This window comes from Cricetulus griseus (genome assembly GCF_003668045.3).
Source record: "Cricetulus griseus strain 17A/GY chromosome 1 unlocalized genomic scaffold, alternate assembly CriGri-PICRH-1.0 chr1_0, whole genome shotgun sequence".
NCBI classification, from domain to species: domain Eukaryota; kingdom Metazoa; phylum Chordata; class Mammalia; order Rodentia; family Cricetidae; genus Cricetulus; species Cricetulus griseus.
In genome coordinates, this window is record NW_023276806.1 from 67,229,814 (window position 1) to 67,246,348 (window position 16,535).

General features: G+C 47.3%; 1 protein-coding gene across 4 annotated transcripts in view; it reads left to right on the top strand.

The window, feature by feature from the left end:
• The first annotated feature begins 5,452 nt into the window (after positions 1 to 5,452).
• The window catches only part of Kirrel1 (kirre like nephrin family adhesion molecule 1), a 91,764-nt gene continuing 80,681 nt past the window's right edge, over positions 5,453 to 16,535 (top strand). For 3 of the 4 annotated variants that reach the window (XM_027393014.2, XM_027393015.2, XM_027393017.2), the window contains exon 1: positions 5,453 to 5,733. Coding sequence is in view for 1 of the 4 variants with exons in the window: in XM_027393017.2 (XP_027248818.1) it covers positions 5,682 to 5,733 (52 nt within the window). In the remaining 3 variants the exon portion in view is untranslated. The remainder of the gene's footprint in view (positions 5,734 to 16,535) is intronic. The other variant, XM_027393016.2, reaches the window with a different exon arrangement.

The window sequence follows — 16,535 nt, forward strand, 5'->3', positions numbered from 1 at the left end:
TAGTCCAGAGAGGGTGACAGAAACTAAGGAAAGGAACATCCACCCAAACAAGACAAGATAAGACCAACACCTAGAATCGCCTTAATCACCCCAACCCCAAATGCATACACACCAGAACAAAATCATGAACATCACAGCCAAAATAATATGCTTCCACCAGATCCCGCTAACTCTGCCGCAGTAGGCCCTGAGAAATGCAATGTAACTAAAAGCAAAAGAGAAGGACTTCAAAATACCAATTATGAATATGTTCAAGAACATGTTAAAGAGGACATGAATGAGTCTGTTAATGTCTATGAAAGCACAAAGAATGGAATGAAAGGGAAACAGTTCATGACATGAAAGTAGAAATAAAATCACTAAAGAAAACCCAAACTGATATAAGAATGGAAATTATAAATGTAGGAAGTCAAATAAAAATCTCAGAAGTAAGGCCTTCCAAGACAATAGTATATAAGAGTCAGAGTTGTTTAGGTATAAGGACTACTTCTGCTGATAATGACACCTGGATATAGAGGTGGGAAGTGGGGGTGGGTAGTAAGATCCATGGACAGATCCTGAGCCTGGATTCTGTGCCAGCTTCCCTTGAGCCCTACTTTCTTTGTGACATTTTGGCAGATCTATTCTTCATCTCACAGGAGATGGACTTCAAGGTGTCTGAAGTCTCATGCTGTTTCTGAGGCCTTGTGTTTGAGTTATCAATTTATCTTACTTTCTACATCTTTCTAAGATGTCCATTTTTCTCTCCTCCCATAATTCTTCTGTTTGGGGTCCCTGAACCTGTTGTCTCTCTTAGCAAGTCTTCTCAATGGACCAATTACTGGAAGCAGGGAGCTTCTAAATCCTGTAAACTTAGACAGTGAAATCCTTATTACACCTAATAAGAGTTAACTGGTCCATTTCACACAAATTGTCTTTCTGTGTGGAACTGAAATATAAAGCACTAAAAACGAGAGGTGTGGGCTGGAGGACAGTTGTTCACAGGCAATGCTGGTGCACATAGGGAATGTGTATTGGCCAATGTCATCCTCTAAAAGCCAGAGTAGCTTCAACCTTTCACACCATCTTTCCCTAAATATTTCAGCCTTTGACAGTAGCTGGTCCCTTGTAATGTTTCTGTTTCATTGTCACTGTGATCAAATACCTGATAGAAACAACTTAAGGGGAAAGGCTTGCTTTTGCTAGTGATTTCAAATGCTTCAATCAATGATGTTAGGTAAGGCAGATATCTCCCAAGAACCACAGCTCACACCGTGGTAGATAAGGAACATGGTAGATCCTTAACAGGAATGGGCCAGGATTATGCCACAAGCACACAAGCCCCAGTGACCTATTTCGTTGAACCAGGCTCTCCACCTTCTGAAGTTCTACTCCCTGCCAAACCAAGGTTAGAATTCATGATCTATTATATCTGGAAAGATTTACTTCCCTGATGTCCTAGGCATGTCACATTCAAATCAAGTTGACATAGGACCTAGCCTTTTGTCTCTTCTAACAGCCATGCTGTTTCCTCACTTAGGCTCTGATACACAACCTTCATCCATGGTCCATGACTTCTTCAGAAGGCTGAGTGAAGATAGCCACTTACTAACTGCTGGTGTTGCCTAGGATGCCTAACTTCACCTGAACTCCCTCCTGACAGCTCTATGTCTTAATGAACCAGAAAGATGGGCATCCATAGAGTGTCTTCTTTGCTTTGTACACATATAAATGGTAGATATCATTTCAACTGCCGGGACCCTAATCCTTGGCAAGATGTCAAGCACAGTTGGCAAATAGGAGATGAGGACACAGCAGTTTGCATACCTAGAGTTTCTATTCCCACTCCTTTTGCAGGGCTGGGTACTCTTTACAGAGTCCAGGTCTATCTGGACTTAAGGTTCCTTGGCCACCAGGATGTTTGTTCTTCCTGGGATCATCATGTTTTCCTCACAGTGGAGACGGGAGTCTCTCCTTGCTCCTGCCCCATTGTATAAACAAAAGCTGGTACCTAAAAGAAAAATGAAAAGATGAGCAAATGGACTGTTATAGCAACTGGAAACTCAAGGCCTAACATCTGGAAGGATCTGTGCAGCTATCAGATATATAAGACACAATGAGAGACAGCTGCTTCTGCCTAGAGGAGTCTGGAGAAAGGCTGTGTCTCCCACTCTGGGCTGCTGCTAGCATAGCTCAGCAGGTAAGGAGAAAAGCCAAGGTGGCCTCTGAGGCTCTCTCACCCAGAGGGACTCCGGAAGAGGTTTCTGTTAGAGCAGCGCTTCTCAGCCTGGGGGTTACTGCCCCTTGGGGGTCAAACGATGCTTTCACAAGGGTCACACCTCAGATAACCTGCAGCTCAGATATTTACATTATTATTCATTACAGTAGTAAAATTAGTTACGAAGTAGCAACAAAAATAATTTTATGGTTGGCAATCACCACAACATGAGGAACTGTATTAAAGGGTCGCAGCATTAGGAAGGCTGAGAACCATGTGCTAGGGCCTTTCTTTCCTATCTCTATAGTAAACATTAGAGAGAGAATCTTACACTTTCTCTGCTTCAGGGTTTGTCTACATTTCCAACTGTCAACTATTTTGTTACCAGCTTCTTCTTTACTCTCAGGAAGTCCTATACTAAAGAGACAGAGACAGCCCTTGCCTTCAAGGAGCTCAAAGTTTAAGGAGGAGGCAGTTGCACTGTGCTAAGGAAATTGTATGTCTAGTCTGTTGGGACACAGGGTTTCTCTTCACAGTGCCTGGATTCTGGAAGACTGAGCTTCAGGATGCCTGCTTTGATGACAGGTATGTGGTGAGAGGCCAAGAGACTCAGATAAGCCCCTGAGACAGAACTGTGAAACTTGGTTAGAGATAGAAATGGAGCCTCAGTGGGGTTGGCCTGGACAGAGGAGGTGAAGCAAGATCGGGAATACTCACAGGTATGTTAGCAGAGAGAGGAGGGCGCACATCCTGGGGATGTGCAAGCCACTGGGACTGGTGCCTGGAAAGCAAGAGTGTTCGGCTCCATAATGCTCACTCGAGTCACATGGGGTATGTTTGAAACTAGTGATGCTTGGGTGACACACCAGAACAACCCATCTGTTCAGGACAAGGCCTCAGTGCTGTTCTAGGAAAGCCTGGTGTTGGGGACTGATAGGCAAAGGGGCTTCAGGATCTGGGGTGCTGAGTAGCTTGTAGGGGGAGTCCAACAGTGAGAGGAAGGAGCTTCTTTCATGCTAATTGGTGGAGATTTGTATTTAAAAGGAGAGAGCAAGGCAAGCTGAGACCTAGGGAAGAGAGCTCTTAAGCTGCTGGGGACATCTTCAGAGCATTTTCTTTCATCACTGCTTCCTGGCCCTCCATACCATGCACTCATTCAGAGTAAAAGGCGAAAGGCTGCTTCATTTCCGGAATTCGCTGACCTGAGGAACTTGGTCTGTGCCTGTCCACTTGCTATGTTCTGTCCTCAGATGTCTGCAGAGACGAATCCCTAGTGTCACCCCAGGAGGACAGATTTCCTTCCTTGACCTATAAGAAAACCACTCCTTTCTCCCTTCTCTATTTTGTTTTGTTACCCATAACATTAAACATAACCTAGTACATTATAATTTTTATGGACCCCTTCTCCCAGAATGAAACACTAAAGGGAGAACTTGTGTGTATCCATGTGCTTTTTCTGTGGCAGGGTGTCATTATTTAGGCTGGGTTCTCCTTGAACTTACAGTTCTCTTCTTTGTTTTGTTTAAAGACAGGTTTTCATTTAAGCTCTGACTATCCTGGAACGTCCTGTGTAGCCCAGGCTGGCCTCCACTCACAGAGATAGATCCACCTCTGCTTCTCAAGTACTGGGATTAATGGTGTGATCCACAACGTCCAGTCCAGCCAATTCTCCACCTCTGTCTCCTGAGATAGGATTACAGACATGTACCGCTATACCCAGATTTTATTTATTTATTTACTTACTTACTTATGTAGTTGTATTCTAAAAGCCTAGTTTTGTGGCTGGATCATATTAAGCACAAAAGAAATATCTGTTGAATAACCAGTTAATGAACGAATAAATAAAACACTCTAGCATATCCAAGTGATGGCATGTATTTATATGGGTGTGTGTCTCTGTGGGATGGTATTCTTAACCTGTGGTCTAGCTATCCCTGTTTTTAAATTGTGGTTTTGCCTATGCATGCAAGTACTTTTTTAACATAACAAAATTCTGTAAGTCCTTGAATAATATGCTTTTGAATGTGAGCTTTTTAGTTTCTGGTTTTGTTTTGTTTACTGTGTTCTGTGTCTTCTAGTTGTGTGTGGTTGTGTCTGGATCACTCGGCCTAATTGTCAAGGTTTTTGGAGGAACTGTGTCCATCTCCTATCAGCAGAGGGCACTAGAGCTATGCGACTTAGTTCCGGGCCTCAAGATCTAGCTATCTTAGTCAGGAGCTTTAAGGGACTCAGGAGATCTAGAATCTGAGAAGGAAGAGGCGGAGACGTCTCTCTAGTTCAGCCTAATTGGAAAGTTGTGCAATTCCTGTGACTTTTCTATTATTTTCCCCATATTCACTCTCTGGGGTCCGGGCTTCAGTCAGTCTCGGCAGCCCAGGGAGCAAGATTTACTTAGGGATTGGGGGCGGAGATGACTACTACACGGGGTTCTTGACTGGACCACCCACCCAAATGCCCTTCCACTTCGGTTCTCCATCTCTCCACCCCAGTGCACCTCAAGCCCCTGAGTGCTTAGGGATCGTTCCCTGGCTGCCTTCTGTGGCAAGTCTTGGAGGACGCACAAGAGAAAGCTAGAGTTGGTTGGCTTTCCCTCCGGATGGATAGATGTCTGGGATGAACAAAGGAAGAGTTAACTGCGCCTCTTCATGGCTGCTACGACTCCAGCGCTGAGGCGGGCCTCAACGTGGCTGGCTGAAGCCCTCAGAAGGGGCTCAGAGGCAGATTCAAGATTTCTCCAGCCTGAGATTTGTGGGTTGGAAGAGCTTCTCCCCTTTCCAACATTCTCTAGTTAATTGAGAATTCTTAATTTAGACATCTAGGGTTAGATTCTGGGGTGTGTGGTTAGAACGAAAAACATCTTAAAGCTTTTAGACACCCCCCCCACACACACACACACAAGACACAAGCACACCCCTCCCAACACAGTCACCCAATTGATGGAGGTTCGTCCTCAGCCCAGGCTGCTACCCTATGACCGGCTCAGTTATGCCACTGGGGGCAAAAGTAGGTCTCGGCCCCGGAGGGGCACGGATGGACCGGAGCCCAGCGGTCTTTGCTTCAGAGCCTGCGACGCCGCGTTCTCCCCACCCCTTGCCTCTGCCCTCAATTCCTTTCTCTTTGCTCTCCTCCCATCTCGGTTCCAGCGAGCGGAGCGAGTGTGTGCGCGCGCGTTGGGGGACCAGGGGCGGGCAGTGGAGGGAGGCGCCGTCGGAGGGAGAGCAGACGTCAGGAAGAGGGAGGGAGCCGGGGAGGGAAGAGAGGGAGAGAGAGAGAGAGCGGCGCGGAGGTTGAGAGAGGCCCCGAGAGATAAAGCTGGAGGGCAGAAATTATTAGGGGGCGCGGGACGAGAGGAGGGGCCAGGGGAGCGAGCCCGCGGCGAGAGAGGCAAGCGAGTGTGCGCCGAGTGTGCAAGGGCGGGAGGGAGGAGAGAGAGCCAGCGGCGGCCGGGATCGCGCCGACTCGGGCCCAGCGGCGGGCGGACAGCATGCTGAGCCTCCTCATCTGGATCCTCACTCTCTCCGACACTTTCTCACAAGGTAAGTCCCAGCCGCGGGCCGGGGAGTCCTGGGAAGGGTCGCGGAGTCACCCGGAGAACACCCGAGGAGTTCTTGATGAAACGGCCCAACTTGCTTCCTCCTGCTGCGCGGGAGAACAGAGAACTTAGGTCGCGAAAGCCGAGATCCGAGTAGAAATGGGACCCGAGTGCTCAAAGTCTTTTCTCCCAGTCCCTGGCAGTTCTCCCTCCCTCCACCTCCTGGGCCCAGGGCCGGACTCCTGGGTCCTGGCCAAGAGAAAAGCTGGGAAGAGGTGGGATTTCAGATCTGGGGGGTGGAGTGTGTGGAAAGCACGGACGCAGGCTCCCAAAGATGAGGCTGAGGGATCCTGCTACCCCAATCCAGCCTAGAGTCACCTTCATCTGAAGTCCGGCTGCAAACTGCTTGGGGTTGCTCCTCAAAGGAAGGCTGCTTCGAGACCCCCGCCCGCTCCCGCCCCGGAGGCTATGGGTGAGAGGTAGAAGTCCAGATATCAGGGCTGTTTGAATTCATCGGGAGGAGGGGAGTTGATTCGGCCAAGCACTCACTACAGGTCAGGAAAGTGCAGATATCTGGGGCTCCTTTGGAACTGGCAGGGCAGAGGTTGGAAGTAAACCAGGGGAGAGAGAGGAGTGTGTTCAGGTATAGTGGTCTGGGTGCCCGTGAAGGAAGCTTGCTTGGGTCTAAACCCCAGCCAGGCCTGGGGTCTGTGAGAAAGGGGTCTTTTGAGACTGACTCCAAGGAAGATTTAATACTATTGGGCCCCTCCCCTGAACTGGAACACAGAAATTGACACACCAATAGCTTCAAACAGAGACATTGAGACAGACTGCTCACCTATGGAGACATCCCCACAAACATCCCCCCACACAGAGACAGACACACAAAGACGTTGATTGACACCTCTGAAGAAGGAAGATTCCTCTTCCAAGCCGACACACACTTACCTAGTCCTACACCAGGCATCACACTTACACTGTATATGCATGTGTGCTACGTTGAAAGGACATAACACCCACCACACAGGATTGTTTCCACATACCCCAGCCATGGAGCAAACAAAGAAACTTGGGCAGACATTCTTATAGGCAGGCGCCTACAGAGATGTACAGTCTTCAAAATGGAGGAGGTGGTCTCTCATTGGGGTGGGTGAGTGATCTGGGAAGAGGGAAGCAGCCGAATGGAAAGAGCCTCAGGCATTGGCAGGCTCTCTTCCTCTCTTAAGTGTGTGTGTGTGTGTGTGTGTGTGTGTGTGTGTGTGTGTGTGTGTAGGGGGTGGAGTGTTTCACTGGACCCCTCCTCTCTTTGCTAACCCTCTCCTCCAGCTCTGAAGGCAATGGCTTAGTTCTGGGGTCTTGAGTCATCCTTCTTCACCGGAGCCCCAGGACCCTCTTAGAACATGGGAAGGCACTTATCCGTGGTATGAGAACAGGAGTGGAGCTGGAGGAAAAAGAAGGCCTGGCCTCAGGGTTGGCCACTTGGTAGAAAGTTGGGAAGATAAGTTCTGACTTTGTTCAGCCAGGTTGCTAGAGAGGGGGAGGGGGAGAGAGAGAGCATAGTGGGTGAGAGGCAGTGTGGTGTCAGTTCTGATGTGTAGGGAGCAGGCTTCTCTGCCCGCCCCTCTCTTGCAGCCTCATATGTCAGTGAAATAGAATGAGCTTTAAGAAACAGAAGCTGCAGTTTGGAAACAGGGGAGAGATGCAGCTTTAACCTGAACTGATAGAAGATCAGAAAAAGATGCTTGCTGTGTACCTCTTCATCTTTGTGGGTGGGTGTGGCTAGGGAATGCCACTGCACCCCAGCCTTCTTGACTCTGTCAGAGGTGACAGCAAGAACTGCAAAAGGGTGCAGATGTATTTTGGGGTCATGGAGAGAAAAGCAAAGGGAGAGGGGAGCCAGGAGGGAGAGGAAATCACTAGTGAGTTTTCAGGGGATACTCAGCAAAGGGCTGGGGAGGAGACCTTTAGGGAGAAATGGGGGACCTGGGGACACTGACAAGCTAAGACAAGCCAGGGAGAGAGCACACAGTGTGGTTAGCAGTGGGTTGAAGGCAGAGGGAAGACAGTGAAAAGTGGTCAGAGGAGCAAGAAAATTGAGAGCAGAGAAGAGCTAGGAGGGGGAAATTCAGCCTAGCTGAGAAATAAAAATCGTGTTTTAAAGGATTTCAATGGGCTTCATCTATTTTCATCTTTTACTAAATAATTTTCTGTATCTTATCTAAATGAAAACCATTATCTTCCCCTCCCCCGCTACTGTGTCCATCATGCCCCAGCTCCCCAGACTGATTACGCTGAAAATTGAAATATTTATTCATTTTCTAAGAGATTTTTCTCCCTCCCTAGTCTCAGGGAGGAGAAATTGAAAAGGAAGGATTGTAGTTAATCAGAGCAATGTGGGATGACAGGATGGTTCCAGTGGGAGCTGCCTCCAGAGGCTGGTGGCTCTGGCTGCAGGAGGGAAATCTGTTCTTCTGGTACTGCCCCCCACACACACCAAGCTGCTCCTGTCTGTTCCGCCTTTGCTCCAAGGAGACTAAGGGGTAAAACAAAGAGGCCCAAGGGCCTCCTATGTTTCCAGCATTTAGCTCCCTGTGCACAGTTATATCCTGGCAGAGAATGTGAGCCTGGATTCTACAGCTCTGTTCTACACACACATGCATGCCACACACTCCAAATGTCCTACTTCTGCCCAGAGCTGGGGTAGAGGTAGGGAAGCTAGCAGAAACCAAGCTGTTAGGGCTGCCCCTGACTTTGACTGGACTCTATCTTCAGCCTTCTACTCAAACTCAGAGGGAGACATGAAGCCACAGGGATGCCTCTGCAACACCCAGGCAGGGCAGGAAGGGGTGGGGGTGGCATCCAGTTCTTCCACTCTTTGCTCCTTATTGCCACTGGGTGGCTGACTGGCCTCATTTTGCCTTTCCAGTGGGGTAGGACGATGGAGCCCCTTACTTACCCATGCTTGCAGAGAACTGCACTCTGAGGAAGCCTCCTTTGAGATCCCTTGAGACCAGGTCTTCACTTCTCAACTACAACACGGCCTGATGTTGTGCATATAGTCAATGCCCCTTAATACCTGACTGATGAGTGAGCCGCAATGCAGGAGGGAGGTCATGTTAGATGGTGATGACGTCACAGTCTCAGCCTGGTATGCCTGGAATCCTAGTATTCAAGAGGCTGAGGCAGGAGGACAGTGAGTTCAAGGCCAGCTTGGATTACACATACCAAGTTTCAGGCCAGTCAATTGTAAGCCTCTGATAAACAAATAAATAGAATAAGTCAGAGACCTCCATTCAGCTCTCCCGTGTTGGTAGTCTGAAGAGGTTACGTGCTCATTAGGCGCTCCAGTTTAGTTGTATGCAAAGTGGTGATGACATATATATATATCATATATTAATCTAGGGAAAGTGCATGGAATGGTGTCTGGCACAGAAGTGTTCAGTGACTGTGTTATGATGTTGTGTCTGAATGTAAGTGGACAGATGTTGAGTTGACTGCCTCTTCTATTTTCCTGATTATGGTTCTCTTTGTTTTCTGGTTCAAATCCCTCTGGTTCTTGGTCCTTGGCTTTAGTAAGCCAGTGCTTTGCCCGTCTCATAGAAAGAACCTGGCTCAGGTAGACCTAAAAGACATCCCCCCCCTCCCCCCCGTGGATGCTCCCAGAAAAGGTCTGCAGAAGGAATATGAGGGGAGCGTGAAGTGGAAAAGTCTGAGCTTTTGGGTGAAATGAGAAGTGGTGGTGCTTCAGTGTGAGAAATAACACAGCTCATTTAGTGAGTTCTCCTGTTAATGACTTTAAATGCATGTTAACTTAAGCCCAGTCCCCTGAGTTAGGCTGGGTAATTAATTCCTTTTTCCTAAATGGGAAACTAAGGTTCAGATATGTGAGGTAGGCCGTTATAGGAACCAGCTGATTCTAAAACCCACACTATTCTCCTCTGCCACGGGCCCTTCAGCTAGCAGGGACTGGGACTGGCCTGGGGCAGGGTTTTGTTGTTGTTCTGATCCATGGTAGAGTAAGTGTGGAGGAGATTGTTCCATCAAGGTAGTAGCCTTTAAACTTTTAAAAACAGCTTTTATTTTGAGATTCTGCCCTATATTTTTGTGTTACTATTTCTTTATGATATGGCAATCTCCTGGTTATTTGTTAAAAGGGCTTTACTTGCCAAATATGATTTATACTCTTGTATTTGTTCCTTATATGAAACCTAGTCTTTTTAATCCATGGCATTTATAGCTGAGGACACCCCCTTCCCCACCCCTACCCCAGCTGACTCTGTAGAGTCCTAGAGTCATGCAAGGGCTGACACACTCAGTGGACATCTGGGGACAACCTGTGCTCTCTCACCTTTAGCCTCCAAATCAGGCACAGTAGGGCTAGAAGCACATTAGGACTGTAGGCACATTAGGACTGTAGTCATAGTAAGGCTGTAGGCTGTAGTCACAGTAGGCCTGGAGGAACATCAGGGCTGTAGGCACATTAGGGCTGCAGGCACAGTAGGGCTGTAGACACAGTAGGGTTGTAGGCACAGTAGGGCTATAGACTCATCAGGGCTGTAGACACAGTAGGGTTGTAGGCACAGTAGGGCTGTAGGCACAGTAGAAGGTGAAAACTTAGGTGTCTCATTGAGCTCACCTGGAGGTGCTCAGCTTTGCTTTTCAGCTGATTTCCTCAGGACCTGCCTGGCCTAAGGTACTGAAAGGGATCATGGGAGGTCAGCAACACACCAAGGTGTCAGCATTACCTTTCACTGAGTTCCTGCTGCGTGCTTTTCAAAATTGATGTTCCTGCCATTTCATAGATAAGAAAACCAAAATTGAGAGGTTAAACAACTCACTGAGGGCCATCTCTGGAGTGTTAACACCCTGATCCAAGTCCTTTTATGTCACTACAAAGCTTATCTGTGTTGGCAACCTCTATTAGACAGGAGGAGAACCTAGGTCTTCTGTCTTCTTCCATAGACAGTCCTCTGAGATAGGCTGCGTAATTATCCATTGTTCCTCAGCTAGGAATGCTAGGCTACCCATAGTTACCCTGGGTTTGATATCAGCATACTGAGGTGGGAGTAAAATATTAATCCCTGTCAAAAAGAGGTTTGTGTTATCCCAGTCTCTTTCATCCTATGTTTCCAGGTGTGTTTTTTGGAGGGTGGGGGGTGGGGTGAGGTCAGGTTGTGTGATGGGAATCAAGCCCTGGGTTAGGCAAGTCCTTTATCACTAAGCTATAGGCCTAGTCTCCCCTCTCTTTCCTGCCTGTCTTCTAGCTTTGTAACCGTGTAATGCGTTCAGATTTTAGTAGCTGTCACATGTGCCATAACATTTGATAGATTGTCATGTGATATAGGCAGGATCATCGTTATTTTTCCATTTAGTAGAGGAGAAAATGGAGTTCCAGAGAAGTTAGATGGCTTGTGAAAGGGGTGAGAGCTGAGATGGAGGACGTGACTAGGAGGCATGTTTCTCTATCTTCCCAGTTCCTGGGAGATGTTTCCCTCTGAAGGCAGGGAAGCCACTCTGTGAGCGAGCTAGGGAGCGCTTGACCAAGCTGCACCCTCCTGCCTTCTATTTGCTTTCCAGCTCTTCTCAGGGCTCCAGGCCAGTCAATTTGGCAGCCTCTCAGAGGAGGTTTTGACCTGGAAAAGGCTGGGGGTTTCAGTGAGGGGAGGAGAAAGAGGTTGCTGTGTTCTTGGTCTTGAAATGTGAGACCGGGGAGTAGAGAGAATCCTAGGAGTCTTGATGCAGAATGGCTCTCAGAATGGAGAAGGAAGTCATGCACACTTGGGGAATGACTACTTTGTGTTTTGCATATAATAGTAATGTCAGGTGTTATTCCCATTTTATAGATGGACAACTAGGGGCCTAGGTAAGGTAAACAGATTGTCCAAAAGGACACAGTCAGTACCTGGCAGAGCCAGGATGAGAAACGAACAGTGACATTAGGGTGGTGGGCAGGGATAGGTCCCAGAAAGACACTCCTGAAGGCTACATGCATTTGCCTCACCCAAGCCTGTAGGTGCAGTCCCATGTTACATGTGCTTGGACTCCTCTTCCCCGGGTGCATCTGGACAGAAACCTCTGTCTGTCCTGACCCTTTCATTTACTACAGCATTGATTGGTATGAAAAACAAAACCAAACCATTCCGTCATTTCTCTTCCTAGCTGCAGCAGCCCTGGTGAGTCTCAGAGGGCACTATCCTTGTGTTGCACGCTCTGCATCCCTCGGATAGATGTGCACACTGTTGGCCTGAGAAAGCCAGGGCTCTTGAGTTTCCTGCTCTCTGACTCTGCCCCCTCTGTGTCTTTCATCCCCAGCTCTTAGACTTTCCATTCTTGGTTCTCAGACAGTGTGAGCTTGATTGAGTTCTTACGGCACCCGGGATGAAAGCCTCTGCAGCTTCTAGGTGCCTCTGAAGATCATTTTTCTTTCTATTCGACTTTCCCTCTGTCTATCAGCTTCTCCCATGTGGAAGGCGCTCCCAGTGTCTCCTTCCTACACATTTAATTTCTTCAGCAACTTTTATTAACCTCTCTCGTCTCTGGGGACTGCAGTGCTCATCCGTCTCTGCCCTTCTCAAACCCATTCAACAAAATTGGGATGGTATTGAAATAAATGGGCCTTGCAGCCAGCCACCCTCTTCAAGATGGAGGGTCTTAAATCTGGGCTAGAAATCTCTAGCAAATGCCATTAGTTTTCCAGGAGGTGATACTGCTGTTTCACTCTGGGTCTGAGCCCTGGGAAGGTGCTGTCAGGATCTCCCAGAAGGCCACACGGCCTGAGTTTTGAGGCAGAGAAGGGAAAGTGGAATTCCGAGTCTCATGTAGCACCCGGGGCCCAGCAGGGCTATTTCAGGAAGCTGTTCTACGTGTGTTATCTCTTTCCCCAGCTCCCTAACTTGGCTTAAGAATAATAAATTCTTCTTTAGGACAGGATTGCTTGTTCTCTCTGGCCTGCATACTTCTGAGGCAATATGAGGAGTATATCCTAACTGGAGGATGTGGAGAGAATGCAGAATTAGTTCCCTCCCTCACCAGAAATGTACAGTTAGGCATGGCTTAATGGTCAGAACTGGACTGTACAGTTGTATATGGATTAACGGTGGTGATGCCTTCAGAGAGATGTATGGTTGTGCGGTTTCCCCAGCTGTGTTGCCATCATGCTGTGTATTAGCACATGGCGCAATTCTACTGCTACAATGATCTAATCGTGTGGTTCCTTGGATATAGGTATTTCCTTTCTCTTTTTCTTAAAAAAATATTTATTTTTATTTACATTGGTATTTTGTCTGCATGTATGTCTGTGTAAGTGTGTGAGATCTTGGAGTTTCAGACACTTGTTAGTTGCTATGTGGGTGCCGGGAATTGAACCAGGATCCTCTGGAAGAGCAGTCAGTGTTCTTAACCACTGAGCCATCTTCCAGCCCCAGGTATAGGTATTTTCTCACTGGCCCCAAACATCATTATGGGACTGGTTCGAAGCTTAATGGCAGGGCACATGTTAATGTACAAGCCCTGACTGAGCTCAGCCTTCTGCAGCACAAATAGAATCATATCGTTCTATAACACATGGACAGATTATGTTAAAAGATGAGTAAGACCCTACTCTTAAGGGTCTTTATCTTTTATGTTAAATTATTCAACCCCATAGGCCTTAGTTTCTTCTTCCACAAAATGGGGACATTTTTAAAAATCTAGTATAATTATTTGGAAAATGGGTACAAATTATGTGTGTGTGTGTGAGGGGGGGGGGAACAGGATGTAGTTCCTTCTTTCCGAGAAACTAAAACTCAAAACTACACAGACTCTGTGTGTGTATGCGTGTGTGTGTACGTTGATATTAAGGGGCTACTATAGTATTGTGAAGGTCAGAGCTGGAGCATTCAGTACAGAGGAATTTGCTATGGGCTGCAGTGATCAGGGAGGGCTCCCTGGGAGAAGTGGTTTTAGTGTTAGGAAGATATATAATATATATATATATATATATATATATATATAGAGAGAGAGAGAGAGAGAGAGAGAGAGAGAGAGAGAGAGCATCCCCACCAACCCACCTTCCCAAGTCAAGGTATGGTTATTAGCAGGCAAGTATGCAAGTGCAGTAAGACAGAGGGGGGTGGTGAGAGAGGTGGGGATGTCACTGAGAATGTAGTCACTGAATTGATCTCAGCCAGAGACTGCTGCCAAAGCCCCCAAGGCTCAGAAGACTCACAGACAGCCCTGCAAGGAGTGGAAAACCCGCTGATTCTGGGATTTCTTCTTTTGACATGTCTTACTTTGTAACTCAGGTAGGCTGCAAATGCTTGAAGCTTCTGCTTCTTGGGTCTTCTGATTTTTAAAAGAAGAGTTTGAAAAAACAAAAAACAAAAACAAAAACAAGTTAGAGTCCCTGTCTCATTCTCCATCAAATCTCCCTTTCCTCTAAACTTTTAACCTGGTAGGTAGAGCTGCTATGGAGACTTGTAAACCCTATGGTAAAATAAAAAATAATAAAACATATAAATGAAATAAAAATTAATTTGGCTAGGCAGAAGTGAACAGCTATCATTACAAGAGTGTTACCGAAATCCCCAGTCTTTGACCTAAGTTTGGGGACTAGGAAGTGGAGGTATTCTCTGAGAGTCCTTTGGTATATCATAAAGCTGCCTGGAAGCAGAATTCCACAGAGTTAAGGAAGAGGAGGGCCTTTTTACCCAGATACCTGGAGCTGAATGAATCTGAGCAGTTCATTGTTGGTCCACACTGAGCCTGAGCAGTCTGTATCATCCAGGCTTGAGAGACACACCAGATTTAGACTTGTATGGTCTGTCTTAGACTTTCTCTGCTGACCAGCAGCCTTAGCTCTCTTTACATAGAATTTCTTAAGGCCTCAGCAAGGAGGGGAGCTCCAGGCTTTCAGTGGGTACTTTAGCAGAGGGGCCCTGGCAAGGAGGAGGGGGCCAGCAAACAAGCGCTAGCCTTTTGTTTTGTGGTGGTCTTAGGCCTCTGGTAAAGAGGTGAGATTTAGTCCTTGTCCTTGAAGCACTCTCAGCAAGGTGTGGGAGATGGATCTGTAAACACAGACAGGCCTGTAAGGCAGAGGTTGTAAGAGAAGAATGTGAAAAATGTTGGAGACTGATTTTCCTCGTGGTTGCCTGAAGCTGGGAGTATGCGGGAGGAAACTGCTATAATGCTTGCTATGCCCGTGGCTGTGCTGGTTGCTGGAGTGCTGGGGAGCAAGCTGTCCTGACTCTGGACAGTCCCTGCTTGTACCCCTGCTCCAGAGGAAAGGAGCCCAGGAATCCCCAGGCCTCAGTCTTCATTCTGCCTAAGGATCTTGATTTGCAAGAACAAAGGCAGTTTACGTAAAATACCCTTTTCAAGTTTTTCAAGTCTCCCAACCTCTTGTGTCCACTTCCCTCTCCCCAGCCCCCACTCCTGCCCAGTAGAGCTGATTTCTAAATTAACTTTCTCCTCCTAATTAGCTTAGCCGAGTTTTTATTATTATTCCCTCTCCCCGAATTCTCCATGCACTGCCTGGGGCCCTATGTGCTCCATTACCCAACATTGCCCCACCACGAGGCCCTTTTAACTGTTTCTTCCCATTTCGTTCATTTAACTGGGAGTTTATTATAGGGAAGGAAGAGATGAGCCAGAGGGACTGAAAACAGAAGGGAGCAGAAGAAGGCATTTTCTAAGCTACAGAAACCTGCAGCTAGCCATGCTGGCTGATGGGAACTCTTGGAAAACTTGAGGTTTTCTTCATCTTCATTTTTAAGCAACTGGGCACTTCCTGCCTAGGCAGTAGGACTCCTTTGCTGTACTCTCCAGCCTCAGGAGTTTACCCACTGCTCTGTGGCTTAGTCCCATCTCTGCTCTCAATTCCCAGAGAAAATCTGCCAACTTGACTTCATTGTGGAATGGGGGGTCTCCAGAGTTCCCACAAAGCCCTCTCTTCCATGCTCCCTGTGGCTGTGCTGAAGGAATGAGCATCACCGACTGTGCCGATGATGTTGGCCTAATGCACCCCTCTCCCGGTGCACATCTAGGGACATCTCCCTTAACTGGTCAGTGGATGAAGTGAGAATGCAGTCTCATTTTAATTGCTGGTATGAGCCAGAGATAACTAGAAAGGGAAATCTGACTTTGTAAAATAATGATTAATTATAATGCATGGCCAAGACAAGCCGATGACTTTTGGACTCTTTGTACCACTGTGTGCACCATTATGCAGAACAAGGATAAGTTGGTAACATCTGCATCTGGGGGGTTTGTACACTTTTTCAGTTTTACTCCAGGGTCATGATGTAACACAGCTTACTCTCTAGAATCAGGGAAACATGAGTCTCTTAGGACCCCCTCACCAGGGGACTGTAGGGCCACCATGGCTTCCTCATCTATGAAGTGCAGAGGGTTGTCCCTGCATCCCGGGGTGATTGTGGGGATTGAATGAAATGATGTATGAAGCAGAGGTGTCTGGTACTTACTAAACCATATTAATAATGCACAGTGCATGATTTTTCAGGGTTCACAGTGCAAGGCAAATCCAAGAAGGGAAACAATAGAACAAGAGAGGAACAATGATGGACCAAATGCAGTTTGTATTAGTGGTTTGCAAAGTGAGATGACCAGGACTCTGAGGTTTCGGTGAAGGTGGAGCCTTGGGGATGTGGCACCCTTCTTTAGAATTTAGTCCATGTTCTGTGTCTGGAGATTGAGTGGCCTTTTACCCTTTGTGAGCCATGGTTTCTTCATTTTCAAAATGGAGAACTGTTATACACCTACTTGTATGAAATCTACATCCTGGAAGAGTCATTGCAGGACAGTAAGCTT